Genomic DNA, 16,762 nt, shown 5'->3' with positions numbered 1-16,762 from the left:
TGAAGAAAAAGTCTTCCTTTTTTTTGGGATGCAATTGCAAATAGAGGCTTCAAACACTTTAAGAAACTCCTTACTCTTACTACTATCTTAGTATGCCTAGACCTAGCTAAAGAGTTTATTGTACAATAAGATGCTAGTGGTAGAGGCATAGGTGATGTATTATTATAGGAGCATGGTATCATTGCCTTTGAGAGTCGCAAGCTTGCAAAAAAAGAGATGGTTATGAACATGTATGACCAAGAGATGTTGCATATACTCCATGCAATCAAGAAGTGACACCATTACTTATATGGCAATTGGGATCAAGAGTGATCTCAAGATCCTTATGTACTTCCTCACTCAGCTAAATCTCACTTCTAAGTAGTATAGGTGGGTGGCTACACTACAAAATTATGATTTTAATATCACTCATACATAAGGCAAGGATAACATAGTGGTTGGTTCTCTTTCTAGGATGTGGACATGCAAAGTTTTAGCCATTACTAAGTTTCATAGTGACTAGGTTGAAGAGCTACAAGAAGCTTATTTTTTGAATGAAGAGCTTATATTTTGGAAATCCCAGTAGTGATTAATGGAGGAAGACTCACATTTCAGCTTAAGAATGGTCTCATTTGGTTCCATGGCAAGATTTTTATTCCCTCCTTTTCTCATTTTAAGTTGAAAATTATGGAGGAGATGTATTATTCTCCCACAACTAGACAGTTAGGCATATTCAAGATCTATGATAAGATCTCCAAGAGTACTTTTCACTAGGAGGGATTGTGGAGGATGTAAAAGATTATGTCATGAAGTGTATTCCCAAATGTTGAGACTTGAATTTTTTTCATAATTCATTTATATAAGCTTACAATCTCTTCATCTCACCTTCTTTTCTCGGTTTCCTGGCTTCTTTTACCTCTCTCCTATCTTTTTCGTCTCTCTCTCTTCTCTTTTCTCTCTCTTTTAAACTCTTCTCTCTCCTCTCTAGTTCTCTTCTTGACAAGGGGGATGTGCTCACTCGTGCATGGGGGGAAGTTTGCACCCAATTGGTCTCTCATTCACATAGTCTTTCAACTCTTCTCCTTTGCAATTAGTTGGTTTTCTCAATTATCTTCAATTTTATTTTAACCTGTGGTCAATCTATAAAACAACTTCATAAAAGAATATCTTCACACTTTAGAGGAGGCTACACATGCTAAATTTGGTAGAGTTGACAAGTGATGCACAACATTGTGCAACACATACTAAATTCATTACTATAACACCCAAGAACTTTCAACTTGTAAAGAATCTCTAGACATTAAAAGTTGCATTCATTCCAATGGAATGAATATTGTTTGTAATATTATCTTGTTGGACAAGTGTCTACTGCCACATGCATAGGACATGTAACTTTGTCTGACTAAAAATTATTGTTTAAGCTTTGAAGCATTAACAAAGTTTTTGTTTTTAATCATCACTCTCAACTTAAACATGAGTCTTCTTTTATTATATTTTGGCTATGTAATATGGTTTATAATGATCACTTTTAACATGAAAAAACGTGCAAAATTAACATCTCTTATTGCACACTTTACTCTCGAGACCTTTGTAGAGTCTATGTGGATAAAAAATTGCAATGTTAATTCCTTGATTTTTGATCCATCCATAATTTTAAAAACTACTAACCATATTAGAATGAAACAAAAATTAATGTGCACACAAGTTAGGTACCCAAGAGTACATTAAAAAATTTTATGCAAAAAAAAAAGCTAGGAATGCCCTAATTTGAAGTGTGGTGTTAGGGGCCAATTTCCTACCTGACTTTTTCTTTTTGCACAAAAAATTTTATGTAGTCTTGGGCACCTAACAAGTGTGCACATCAAGCTTTGTTGCATTCTAATAAAAAATGGTGGATTTATACGCATATAATGAATCATGCATGTGATATTATATATAGCCAATATTTTATGTACTCTTGGCACCTAATGAGTGTGCACATCAAGTTTTGTCACATTCTAATAAAAAGTGGTGGCTTTATATGCATATGATGAATCATCATGTGATATTATATATAGCCAATTCAAGTTTCCAAAGGGTTATATGTTAAATCTTTTTCTCATTTTCATCTATCATTTTCACTATTTTCTTCTTAACTTCCTCCTCTCCTCCATTCTTTGTATGAGAGATCAGGAAAATACAGTGTGGGTATGAGCTCTTGATACCCAAGGCACCATTCTAAAATATTGTTTGGGAGATCCTACCAGATTTGTGGCAAATAAGCTTAGAGAAGTTTTGGGATTGAGTGATGGTCCAACATCATGGAAGTGGATCACTCCAACAATGCAAGCGTTGCAAACGGTGACAAAGGTATACCTCATCGACCTCTTTGTGATAACACATAGTTGGTAGCCATCCATGCAAAGTAGGTCATTGTGACTAACAAGGATATGAGCTTCATTATTCACATTCATTAGGGCAAGGGACCTTGATCTCATGGTACTTATACATGAGGTTTTGTTGTGTATTGCCATGCTGAGAAAATCTTGAAGGTCGCTGCCTTGTACAATATTCTTTGCAATGAATTATATATTTATATTTATGTCTCACATGTTTGTATATTCATTGCCTTGATTTTGAGTAAATTTAATGGTTAATTTATTTAATTACCACATGTAGCAATTAACAATTATACTTTAATGCACACATCTACCACATATTATCGTACTAGCACAAATTCATAGTATCACATTGGGTGTAACCACTCATTATAATACTAATACGAATTGCGTACGATTGAATTACGATATTGTTATTGCATATACAAGTAATACGCATCTACCTAATTGTTTCTCAGTCATGATAATTGAATGTACCACATGTTTATATAATGGAGTTCATTATGCTATTATATGAACATGTACTATGCACTATCACATATAAATACATATTAGTATGTCACATTATTATCATATGCATGTGCACCACACATTTATTGAATAAATCTAGAATTATTTAGACAACGCAAAGTAGTTTGGATTGACCAAATAAGATAAAATAAGATTGGCAAATAATGACTAATACAAAAAACATTAACATAGACCTGAATCGAAAAAACTCAATGTTTGTTTGATGGCATAGAGAAAACAAACATTGACATAGACTTGAAGCGAAAAAACTCAATGCTTGTTTGATGGCATAGAGAAAAGGCCTTAAAATGCAAATAACAATGGTTTCTTTGACTCAAACACAAGGAGCTTGCTCTTCAACTCTTCTTGCAGAAGAAGTGTGTCAAACATCTTGCCAAGCTCTTCCAAAGCAACGACCATGTAGATTACTCTACCATGTGCTTCATTGAACAAGTCATGAGAACCACCTTCTCCATGTTGAAGTTTTTAAGTATAGTGTAGAATGGTGACAATTTTGTCAATGCTCAAATCTTCATCATTGTCTCTCCCCCTCCAAGTGAGCACTTCTTGTGGATGACAACAACTACATCACCAGCAATAAGATGTCCAATGAAGTCCTTTAAGGTTGAGTCCTTGCACCAGTCCACATACCTTGATCCTCCTTCATGTGGTGAAAACTCATCAATGTAAAGTATATCTTGGATCAAATTGTCAAAATAAAAAGATGATTACTAACTAACCTAGAGTTACTAGAATGCAACAAAGCTTGATAGTGGGTTGCATCAGTCTTGAGGATGTCATTGATAAAACCTTGCCAAAAAATGTGAGTTATATGGCCTTGGTTAAGGGTCTAGCATATGGTGCCATTTTCATGGCTGTTGCCAATGAAATCTTGCCAAAAAATGTGATTTGTATAGCCTTGATCCACAGTCTAGCATCTAGGGCTATTTTTAAATCTTTCCAAAAAATGTGAGCTATATGGCTCTAGTTCGTAGTCTCGCATTTGGGGCAAGAAAATGGCCCATGATGCTAGATGTGGGGCCATTTTCCTAGCAAGAAAAATGATCCTAGTAGATCCCATACTTTGGATAAGGGCCATAAAGCTCACATTCTTAAGCAAGATTTCATCGGTGGATCCTTCAAACCAATGCACACCTTGGTTAGGTTTTGTTGTAATAGAATATACTGAACTTAATAAAATTTCTTTCTCAAGCTCATCCTACACCTTCAAGTCCTCATTCATTAGTGAAGCACGCCTTTGAACAGAGGGATCAAGAAATTCCCTTGTAGTTGAAATATCTAGCCTTGATCCAAAGAGGTCATGTTGCAAAGCTTCAAAATTGGCATCGAAAATGTTATAATCTACCTTAGCTACAACAATGGCTTGCTGGGAAACTATGATTGCACTCATAGTATCTACACAAGTACCATTATATATTAGAGCCTCTACCATTGTTGGATGCATATCCACATAGTCATTTTTTCAGTGAGGTCATCCATCAAATCTCTAATGAGATTCGAAAAAGGCTCTTCCTCCATCTCTAAATACTAGAGTAAATTGAGCAATACCAAGTATTGTATGACCTCTATCTCTATGGATGTTAAGGAGGCAAGATTGGGTTTGTTCAATATTGTCTCTTCTAAAAATGATGACATTTTGAGAGTCAAGCGTTGTTTTATCACCATACGGGTACTCCTCTTCAAGGTTAATGGGCTCTTTAATAGGCTCTTCTCCTTTGTAAGAAATAGTAAGAATCATTGAACATGCATCTTCATCGCTCTCCTTGTTTATTGGTATGTCCAAGGTAAGTAGGTAGCCTAAGGCAACATCATACTCCACGAGCTCAAAGGGTGATGTACCTAGAGCATTCTCTATGGGCATAGTGCATGCTCTATATCACAAAGCCACATGTACCAAACACCTGTCAACCACTTCTTGTTGGTTCGTCCCATGTTGTATGCCCATTATCCAGTCCAAAAGCACCAAGAATAGGTCTCATCCTTCAATGGAGTATGAGTGAGTGGCAAAGGTTCTCACAAAGTTGTTCGTGACATGGATATTGAGATCTAGCACTAAGAGACTATAGTCTAGGTTGAAGACCTTCAAGAATACCTCAAAGATATCATCACATTGGTTAGTGAACCACGTGTTGTGGATCCATTATGGTTAATGAACCACGTGTTGTGAATCCATTCATCAAATTGCATGCAAGCATCTCTGGTAAGTTACTCATGAATATATGTGTGCATCACGTGGGTTCAAAATAAGGTATTTTTAAAATACTATTTTTACAGAAGGGTGTGATATAAAGGGATTATTTAAAAATTGAATAGAAAAGGGTTATTTTATTTAGGAAATATTCATAGATAAGGATATTTATAGATAGACCTTGAACGCACATGATGTAGAGGATATACATATAGTAACTTCCTCGAGGTCACTGTCCACATGACTGAGAAGTCTTAGAAGTCTCATTCACATGCATTGACAGAAAGAAGTTAACATAAATAATTTAAATGCTTTCCATAGCTCTCACGCTTTGAAAATTACCACTATTATCATTATTCCTCTAATTATCAAAGCATGAGTGCTACGTGAAGCATTAAAATTCTTTATGTTAACTTCTTCATTCAATGCATCCCCTACATCCTACAATCTCAGCCCATCAATAAGCATAGTTGCACACATAGCAGTATGAAATGTATCCCATGACTAAGAAAATGTGGATTGACACCCTTGTGTCTCAATGGCTTAGTCTGCAATTTTTTAACCAAAACTTGCTACGTCTATGCATTCCAATAACTGTAAGTAGTGCCATCTAGGTTCTCAAGGTTAAAGATAACATTGTCATTCGATCCACTAGCCGTCATGCCAAGAAATGAAAGTATTGTACAAGCAGATGAGCTACTATAAATTAGCCCAAAATTACATCCAACAGCAAATGAAACTACCAAAATAATGAGCTATCCACTAACTACAACCAATAAACAATCAAGACAAAGTATTTGCTCTAAAAAACAATGCCAAAAATTGCAATTACAGTATGCTAAAATAGATATAGCAATAAATCCAAAACCAAGTATGTGCAAATCAACAAAAGATCAAGCTCCCACTACTTCCAAGAAACAAATAGGATGTGAAGAAGCAAGTAGCAGTGAATATGCATACAACCAATATTAAGATCTATCATATCTCAATGTCTCAGTAAATCATACATCTAGTAGGCATAAACATTATGCATATAGTAGGTCTTAAGAAGAATGAAAGAGAACTACTAAATGCACAATTAAGTTAGCAAAAGTAACAAAGCTCAATACATAGCCAAGCAATGTGTATACATCACTAACATCACACTGACAAAGATAGGTGTTGAATCCAAAACATAAATCAAGTCAGCTCATTGAAGAGTAATTGCATCAAGTAAGCATTAAGAGAGTATGTATGCAACTCAATGAGTCCCACTGTCTCAATGAATAAAGCTCAATTACATAAATCCAAAGCTTTGCTCAAATGAAAAATATCCAAATAGCTCAAGAAACTCCCATTGGAATAAAATAAAATGCCAACTAAGCAAGCCAAGCTCAATAAATCATAGCTATGACATCTAAGCATTCAAGATATATGCAGCATATGCTGGGAGCATAAAACCCAATAGAATCTTCAAGCATGTAACTATGTAAGCCACTAAATCAACCATGGCATGTAACCACAACCAAGAGGAATGCTATCAAGCTCAAAATCAAGGCTTAGAAGAATCCCATTGCATATTCAAGTGCGTAGACCAATGCTAAGCATCAATACATTTATATGAAGCACCCGAATGACATCCAAGAGCAATAGGCATATATTTTCCTTGATAAAAATTTTGTGTCCTTGTTATAATAGCAGTGAAAAGCCTCTGAAAGTTGAGCCAAATCAAGGCTCAAATAAGCCAAAAAGCATTCCAAGATAAAGGCATAACATCTCCCAAGCATTAGGATACCAAAATGAGCATTAGTAGACATAAACGAGGGTTCCAAGCACTAAACGAATCCCTCTCAAATTTTTATTATGAAAAGTTTGCTATATATTATAGAAAACAATAGAGGTTTGGGGCTTGAATCAATGCCCAAAGCATCTCAAGACATGGAACAAACATTCACCAATGATCCTAGTATCATATAAGCATCAATAAGCATGGGTAGGAGCTCAAACAATGGGTGAAATGGTTGTCTTTTTTTTATGACAACATGTTGTCGTGAATATCCAGCCACCACAAATAGAGGTTTAGAAGCTCAAGATTAGTATCCAATGATGAATGTCAATGCTGGGAGGGTAGGAGGGTAGGGAAGCAATGCTTAGTGAATAGCAAATGCTAGAGCAAGCTATAGTGCTACTATCAATGCCAAGAAGAAGATCAAGCTATAATGCTACTATCAATGCCAAGAAGAAGAGACCTAAAAACATATGCAATCGAAGCTATCCACACTGACCTGTTTGTTGCTATTGTTGGCCATACTTGAGCACTTATTAGTGCTCAATCGTCCTTTGGAGATCCCAGGGCAAGCTTAATCAACCCTGAAGTAAGATGAGATCAAACGATTACTCGAATAGAAGAAGCCATGGTATCCATGAAACCTTGAGCTGTAGGTATTCATGGGTTAAAGCAAAGTCCTTGAGAAAATGCTTTGATACCAATTGAAGGGAGAAGCTCAGTGAGAGCACAAGCAAGCGGAAGCACCAAAGGTGTGATCCATGGCAAATGGAGCAAGAGAGCAAGAGAGGGAGACTCAAGATGTTAGAACTCTAACAATCACAATGTGTGACTAGCCTCCCTTATTTTATTACACTAAATGAAGAATGAAGTGACAGTTATGGGTGCTCACTACCTATAGTGTACAAGTGTATCGGTAGCATCAGTGTAGTGAATACACGAGCAGTGTAGGCACAATTGCCTTTACCCCCCACAAATTTACCAGAATGGAGATGAGAGAGAAAGTAGTCTAATGCTCAAGTTTGGGATCAAATTGATTTCATGAGAGGGGGGAAAAAAGTAAAATTAAAAATTCTCTCAAAAAGAAGGAAAATCAAAAACTCAAGATTTGGAGAGAAGATTCACCCTTTATGGATGTCAACATCCAACCTTTCTATTGGACAATCCAAAGGCCTACCTCTTAAACTATGTTATTTTTAAGGGCCCATTTTTAGTCCAAAATTTTTCTAGTAACTTCAAAAATACAAATCAAAAAAGTTTTCAAAAGAAGTTTCTATTTAAGTTCTATTTGGATTTAGTTAATATTTAGTAAGAATGTAGTTGAAAATATTTTAAAAATTTTAAGCATAGCATGCTAATATTTAAGATTTCAAAGTTATGTTTTGCACTTTACAATGATAAACAAAGCCTATCAAATTCTCAAATGTCAAGGCATAAGGCATAAGTATTTTCAATTTTAAAGTAGTTTACTTTCTTGCACTTACAATGACAAGTATAGTATGTGTAGTTCATGTGATATTCATGTGACATTTTTCTAGAATTTGAGATTTACAACTATAGCCCATAATGTTGCAATATAATTGTACCATTCTAGAATTGTTTCGAATCTATGTAGAACTTCCCATATATTGCCAAACTTCTCAATGATGATCAAACTTCAAAACTCTTAGTGTAGGTGTAGGCCTTTATAAGTTGTATCTTAGGATGATATAATGCAAGTTTTTATAAGCCTAAAAACAATTATGGGTATAATTACATGTATGTGACTCATATATTATAGGGGTTGTTGATGATTTGGTCACTAGTTGACTTAGAAGCAAGAGGACTTTGAGTACAAGGATCCTTAGGAATATTTTGCTAGAACTCTTAGGTTGGGGCTGCCATTGGAGGGTAGCCCTATATCCAATCTGTTAAAGTGTATTCATTGTCAACAAGTAATTTAGTATTGCACTAATCAAAATGAAACTTAGATTTTATTATTACTCATGGAAACCTCTATATATAAAATGAACACATGTAGTTGGGTCTGCACTTTTAAGAGAGATTTGCATAACAATAACTTCTTTGAACGCACTTAGTTTGCATACTGGTCAACTTTTAAATAGGACTTTTGGTTTTCGAGATAAATGCATTTTATGCAAATAGCTATTTTAGGCCCTTTTGACTAGGGTCTCACTAGGTAAACTTGTTAAGTAACTTATTTGTATTTTCATGGCCATGTATTGTAAGGGGGCTAAATAGGGTGACAAGGCTATATAGGGATGTTGGTTCTATGTAAGATAAAGCTTGAATATCTTTATAATGTGTTCAGATTCAGGCTTGATGTAGAAAATTGGTTAATAAATTCATGTGAATGGAAAGGAAATTGGACAACTTACACTTTTCAAAACCTACTCTCCTACACTTCACACACACACACACACACACACACACACACACACACTCTCTCTCTCTCTCTCTCTCTCTTGCTAGGATCAAAGTGGCTGTGGGGGTTTCTACGGGTAGGACAACCTTTTGTTGGTGAGATGGAACTTCTTGTGCCTTTCTACTCATTCTACTCATTGTATGAGTGTTTGTTTTCGTATGGTAGAAAGAGGAGAAAGATATACACACGGTACTCTAAGTGGAAGCTGCAGCTTTGCTGCCTTCCAAAGTTTGTCCTCTCTCTCTCTCTCTCTCTCTCTCTCTCTCTCTCTTTTGTTTGTTGCAACTTGCTGCCTCGTGAAGTCCGCTAGGCCTACTCATTTTCACGTATGGCTCTTGGAATCTCACTGTGATCTGATACGAAAGGAGGTAGGGAAGGGAGAGTGAGATGAGACTGTGTGAGAGATCAACAGGATCAGCAGGTACCTGATGGCCCCGCGGTCCCTATTTAAAATCCGGCTGTTCTTTTGTGAGGTTGCAGCTGGGTTGCTCTCTCTCTCTCTCTCTCTCTCTCTCTCTGTCTGTCTCTGTGTCGTATGTCAAGTTCCCATCATGTTCGTTTTGTCAAGCTGATCTACGCAGGATTCCGTTAAGATTGTCAACCTTACGAGATTATCACGCCTCTGCGTAAATCTGCGAAGGGCCTTGGCCCTTGTCTCCGCATCTGCCTCTCAAGCTCGGATGGAGCTCTCGCGCAATGAACCCTAGCTGACGGGAGCTGAGAGCTCTCTCTCTCTCTCTCTCTCTCTCTCTCTCTCTCCCACAAGGAAGACTACCTACAGAGACATCACGGGCTTCTCTCCTCCCGAACAAACGCATACACACCTTTCTCTCTCTCTCTCTCTCTCTCTCGGTGTCATACACAAAGTAAAGCCTATCATTAGACATTACAAAGTGAGAAAAACTATATTAAGAGGGTGGCAATATAATCGAAGAAATCATGGCCGGGGTGTGGGTGTTCCGAGACGGGGTGGCGAAGCTGGTGCAGAACCCACTGATGGAGCCGATCGATGGCCAGGAGATGCAGATCGGCGGCGGGGCTGGCGGGGGGCGGCCACGGAAGGTGCTGGTGTACCTCCCGGCCAATCAGGAGATCAGGTCGTACGAGGAGCTGGAGGAGCGGCTGGCGGGGCTGGGCTGGCGGCGCTACGACGACGGGGAGGCGGGGGGCGGCGGCGGACGCGTTCCGGGGCGCCTGCAGTTCCACCGCTGCCTCAACAGCTCCCTCCTCATCTCCCTACCCGCCGACTTCCGCAACTTCAAGTCCATGCACATGTACGACATCGTCCTCAAGAACCGCCACCACTTCGAGGTCCGCGACCTTAATCACACTAATTAACCCTTAACCACTCACCTTATACCAGCTTTATTTCTCCCCTCATCATCAGCTTCACCTGCACTCCCCCCATTATCAGGTCAATTACTCCTCTCGTTATCGGCGTAATGCTCCCCATGCTGCTCATTCATTCCCTACAGTCCGCCATAATTTCTCAGTCCCTTCAACCTCATCATATATCTGTAATGCAGCTTCAATCGAACCCATAATTATTCTTGCTAGCTGGTTTCCAATCTAATCTTCTCCCCTTTCCCACCGGAGCTTATCAGACCTAGTGATCTGGCATGCATGGACTGACAGCAACCCGTCGTTATAATTAATGGTAACGGGTAACGTAATCTTCTCCTCTTGCCCATCAACGGAACTTATCAGATCGAGCGATCTGGCGTGCATGAACGGCGAGTTGCACCACAGTCGGAGATAAATCCATACCAGGTTACAGTTCTGATCTACGTATTTATAGGTTAAAGTTCGATATCTCAATTGTCGCTGCTTCGAGAATTTAATAACTTTCCTTGTACTAATCTAAGATGGTGAAGGTTCTTATCTTTATTTGTTTCAAATTATCGCTGCTTCGAGAAGTTTTGTGATCTAATTAAGCAATGTTATGTTTCCTTTTATCGCGTCGTTTATCGTCTGTGTACTAATGCTTAAGCACGACCTTGCCGAAGTTGAAATCCTTTTCAATTCCTTGGCCGCACGTTCGCGCACGAAGGAAACAGTTTCGGGACCCCGCAAATCGTAAAGGAAGGAGGAAAGTGGAATTAATCGAGCAGTCAATAACTTATATATATATATATGTATATAGTTCTGGGTTTATAAATTTATAAAACGCTGATAGTGCCGGTGGATCAGCAGTAAAAACCTAAGCTTCTTATCCATAGTCTTGTCTCGATGTCGTCGTCGCGGTGATATGAAACCTGTATATAAACAAATTTAGCTCTCTCGCGCTCTCTCTCTCTCTCTCGCTCTCTCTCTCTCTCTCTCCCCCGCGCCCCGCTAGATAAGATCCAATATCGTTACTTTTCTCGAATTCACTTGCATTCTCGCGAGCAGTTTGTTCTGCCCCGTTACCTCGATCTCATTGATCATCGTCATAACTGGACAGCTGTGGATGAACAGGCAATATCTTTTCTACCAGTTGAGCCAAAAGGTAAAGCAAAGCAAAAGGTAAAAGCAGACGCTCGTGTGACGTCCTTGCAGACCAGCATTTTTTTAACCCATTTCTTTTTTACAAAACCGTTGGTTTTTAAAAGGAAGTTTTGGCATAGAACAGTTTAAGATTGCGTGTGTCGTGAAGAAAATACAATTACATCTTCAGACATAGGACCACAGGAGAAGTTAATTGCACGGAGCTAATATAAACCCTAAACCCACAATTGGCAGGTTGTTTATTTCTCGTCATAATCCTCTTGTATGGCGATGATGTTTGGGGGTGCACCTCTAGGACTTTAAGAGCGAGGCCACCCTAGGTCAATTAACTTGGGCGTGGCCAATGTAGTTTGAATCATGCATGTATGGTTGTAGTACTTTCACTCCAACCTAGAATTCAATGAACTTCGTGCAATCCATGTAGTCGGTCTAAAAATGGAGAGACTAACGTTCACTTTGATAGTCAATGTGATGATCAAGTGCTCCAAAGATGTCACTTGTCAAAAATGGAGAGAGAGAGAGAGAGAGAGAGATTCGTCCATGGGCTACAATGAGTTACTTACCACGAGTAACCAACTTGACCCCCTACTTATTGACTTTAGGTTGACCTATTTGCCTATCGACTCTATGCCATACCAAGTCAAATTATTAACTTAGGCATGGCTTGGCTCGGTATTTGGCATGAGTTCATTACATGGGGCATTTTATCTTATAAAATTTGGGTCAACTTTAGAAGTAAGTCTACACTTACAACATGGATCTTTAAATTTTTAGAAAACCCTATAACTTTTTGAAAAAGAGGGGGTCATATTATTACATATTTCATCTTATATGTGCACCCCATGAGTACTCATCGTACACTTGGACTTTGTGGATAATGAGATTTCATTTGAGCCAATCACAAGAATTCTTGTGAAGTTCCAAATACATGAAGGCGATGGAAATGCTTATTGTATCATCTTTCAATTGTTTTCATAGGATGGATAAATACGTAAATTATTGTCCAAACAAAAGAGTGTCATAATTGTGCTCATTATCAACAAATAGAAAACCGTTAGTCCATCTTAAATAGCATGCATTGCCATGAACCTTGTCCACACCCAATTTATGTATAACCTATCTCAGCAACCAATAGTGTAACACTTTTTAGAGGTCTAATTAACATGTTATGCATTACTGAATTCATCAAGTAGACTTGTGTCATGAGAGAGCATGCCTATTGTTGACTTTAATGTATTTGTATGTAAGACCAAAGATTTCAAATATAATGGAAACTAAACTATTCTAGTGACAAAGGAGCCTAAAAGACCTTCACGAACATCAAACTTATCTATTACTCCCTATGGTATATCAATCAAAATCATGTGGCTCCCAAATATACTTAGGATCTAGCTTATTGCGCTTGTCTTTGGGAACATGGCAGAATACCTCGCAATTAAAGACATGCAAATGAGTATATAATGGAGGTTTCCTAATCTAGACCTCCTCTACAACCTGGCAATCAATAGTAGTGCAATGGGACCTATTAATCAAGAGGTAGAAGTAATTGCCTCAGTCCAAAAGTGTTGTGGTAAGCTTGTCTAGCTAAGCATATTGTAGACTCTCTCCTGAATCATCCTATTTATGTGTTTTAGCATCTCCATGTATTCTAGTGTTCAATCCTTCAATCAATTCAACAAAGCTAGTGTTGCTGTAAACATTGAAATTTTTAATCATTTCTATTCACTACAACACATCAACTCACACTTGATGTTAATCAATTTAATGATTCCCAAAAATAGCACTTTTTGAAAATAGTAGTTGTCAAAATTACAATTGTTGAAGTCAATAAAAGTTAAAGAGTCTATCAAAGGCACTAAAGTTATTAAAATCACTAGTTTTAGAAGTTGACTAAAGTAAGAGATGCCAATGATAATAACTACTAAAATGGTAACTGAAGATTAGTATGTGAAAATAGTAAGAAGAGACCAAAATTAGAGTTGAAAGATAACATAGCAATTCATCTAAGTCCCTCCATATAGCAAATTAGAGTTGAAAGATAACATAGCAATTCATCTAAGTCCCTCCATATATCTTTAGAGTACATCTTTTTTTAGTTTTTAGTCTCATTATTGTTCTGTAACAGTTTTAGACTTAGTTTCCAAAACACCAATCACACATGGAGAATATTTGTTATAAAACCTAAATACATGGACTTACATAGTACAACTTGTATAAAGCTATAAATAAAAGTAAAATATCTAGCAAAATTGTGTGTATCAAAATATCTTATATACTAAATATGATACTTATACAAATGCATTTAAAATCCCATGAGAAAATACAAAGGTATACTCAAAGGACTAAGCAATGTACAAAGGTGTACTCAAAAGACTAAATAACTGTAAGTGGACAAGGGACTAAAGGGTTGAGGTACTCACCCAAAGAAACCCTATATATGATGTGTAAAATTGAATAAGCAACTCACTCTTATGAGTGCAAACTCGAGAGCTCATTGAAAGATAGAGCAAGAATGGAAGCACATAAGCAAAAGTAAGAGCAAACCAAGAGTTATGGCAAATGGAGCAAGAGAATAAGAGAGAGAGGCACACACACCATATATGGAAGCTCCAATAGTCACTGTGCGTGATCGGCCTTTCCTTATTCAATAATTACTAAAATATTAAAGATTAAAGTGACAGTATGGTGGGCACCCGCTACCTATGATGTATAGGTATGTGATCATGTGTATGTAGTAAATATAGAGTGGTGTAGATATAGGTGCCTTTACCCCCAACAATCTCCCACTTAAAGGAAACTATTCCTTAAGTAAGGAGAGAGCAAGAAAAGTGACAAAGTACAAATGTATATAAAGTACAACAGGATGAGGAATAGATATCATCTCATTCTATGCCCATAATCTTTCCAAGGAAGGAAAAATGTGCTAATGAGAGACTCTTAGTGAGCAAATTTGCAAGACCTTCACATGGAAAGATAAAGGATAGCTAATAGGCTTAACATCCTATATATGGGATCACTCAAGCACCTTCTCTCTGTACATCTGTTGTGACAGGTAAAGGAGCCTCTTAGAGAGATCACACATGATGCATATACCAAGGAAATATAACTCCTAACCCATATCCTTCATCTCTCTTCTTGAGCTGAGTCTTCAAAGCAAACTACATGGCCCTCTCCCAAGAGTGACTATCTTCTCTATGCCATTAGGGGAGTTTTGAGGCCTCAAAAATGCCCTGTAAGTGATCCTAGAGAGAGAAAATATTTCAAGAAAAAAATAGTTTTTTAAATTTATTAAACATTTTATATTTTGGTAAGTAAATATATCAAAAAAATTTAATAAGTCATTGTCGCAATATTCTCATAATCATATCAAACCTAGAAATCTAGGCCGCCATAAAGGCGACAAAGATTATCACAATGAAGATCTTACTTATCCTCATTAAAGTGAAAACTAATATTAAATTTGAATTTTGTTCGAAGTTTGATTACTTCCCTCCATTCTCACTCTCTTCTTTCTTTCCCATCCTTATTAGTTTCTTCTTCGTTTTCCTTCTTGTTTCTAATTCTCAGAGTTTTTCAATCCAATCTTCTAATCACATTCTTGGCTATGGATCAGTCATCCAATGATCTCTATAGCTCTAGTAAAAGGCCTCTCTATCATCTTCATATTGAGTTGGATAGTGAGTATGAATGAATAAGGAAGAGAACAAAACCCATTACTATTATAGAGTCTATGAAACATATACTCAGGTTTGAAGGAAAGAAGAATCTTGATCTTTAGTTAGATGACATGCTATATCCCAAAGATCCTAGCAAAAATAGCACTCCGTCTTTCTACAATAGCTCTTCATAGGTTCATTGGTGATGGTTATAATGGGTTTCTAGGTTATACACTTAACTTGGTTGTAGAAAAGGATATCCTCAAATTGGAGAACCATCTTGTATCAAAATATAACAACGAGTTACTGCAAAAGCTAGAGGGCTATCAACAGAGGATTCATTCATTGGAGAAACACATCAAATCTTATCAGCAAAAGCAAACTATTTTAGGCATTCGAAATCAACAAAAGGCTCTTAGAAATATTGAGAGTCTCAGATGAGGAGGGGGTGGTTGTAGGAAAAGAATCCAAGCAGCAAGGTACATTTTTTTCACTTAAAAATATAAAATATGACTTTGTTTATAATTAATTGTATTGATTTGCGATGTTGATTTTGTTTAGATATGTTCTTCAATTGAATGTAAGTGAAAGAGATTCTTTGAAAGCATCTCAGTTTTATTATCATCTTCTTCCTTCAGTAGTTTCAAAAGATATTTTGGAGAGAAAAAACATTTTAAAGGCAAAGAAACAATGCTTGGAGTCATTTAAAAATGATCATTCTTTGGATACTGGGTTAGTATAGAAAACACTTGAGGGGTCTACTAGGGTTTACTGTATAGTACCACGTAAGTGTAAGGGAGGGGGACTTGATGGAGAGGCTAGGTCTAGAAATCCAAAAAGATGGCTCCACACTTCTTAGGATGGCGGATGATAGTCTAATATAACCAGAAGGTTGCATCACTAAAGTCCACATTACCGTTGCAAGCATGGAATGTTATCTGGAATTTAGGGTGATAAGGTTTGCAAGACGTCCTTGCTAGTTTTGCTAGGTAGGCCATGGATTTTACGAATAGATTGCCAATAGTGTATATCTGTGTAAGTCTCCACCTTGAAGATCTCATAGGATGTGAACCTAGAAGTATGTGCAGCAATCTCCACGATCAGAAATCTGGAATCCTGCGATCAGAATGTATCTACATCTGTGTGCTGAAGGCAGGCAATAAATAGCCTGAAAAGAAATGACAAAAATATTCTGTTGGCTACATTTAATGCAGTCGACTGTACGTCCGACTGCCCAAAACGGCTGATGTGGCATCACATGTGTAACCTGTCCCAGCGTGCCACGCAGCATACCTGCAGTAAATGCGACTGACTATATGGACTGTACAGAACTGCCACGTGTCATCCACAGTA

The 16,762-nt window shown here is 37.4% G+C and overlaps 1 protein-coding gene across 1 annotated transcript; it reads left to right on the top strand.

The window, feature by feature from the left end:
- Window positions 1-9,440: 9,440 nt before the first annotated feature.
- Window positions 9,441-11,130, top strand: LOC148039501 (flowering-promoting factor 1-like protein 1). Its single transcript, XM_087691243.1, has one exon. It carries the CDS (start codon window positions 10,206-10,208, stop codon window positions 10,602-10,604), a length of 399 nt encoding a protein of 132 aa, XP_087547369.1. The 5' UTR covers window positions 9,441-10,205; the 3' UTR covers window positions 10,605-11,130.
- Window positions 11,131-16,762: the final 5,632 nt, after the last annotated feature.

The sequence above is a fragment of the Lygodium microphyllum genome, chromosome 2 (assembly GCF_053477565.2).
Source record: "Lygodium microphyllum isolate KBCC chromosome 2, Lygodium_microphyllum_v1.1.10, whole genome shotgun sequence".
In the NCBI taxonomy this organism is placed as follows: domain Eukaryota; kingdom Viridiplantae; phylum Streptophyta; class Polypodiopsida; order Schizaeales; family Lygodiaceae; genus Lygodium; species Lygodium microphyllum.
This window is presented reverse-complemented; position numbering and strand designations above follow the sequence as displayed.

Coding starts and splice junctions, on each gene's coding strand:
- LOC148039501 (XM_087691243.1), top strand. CDS start 10,206: ATGGCCGGGGTGTGGGTGTTCCGAGACGGGGTGGCGAAGCTGGTGCAG.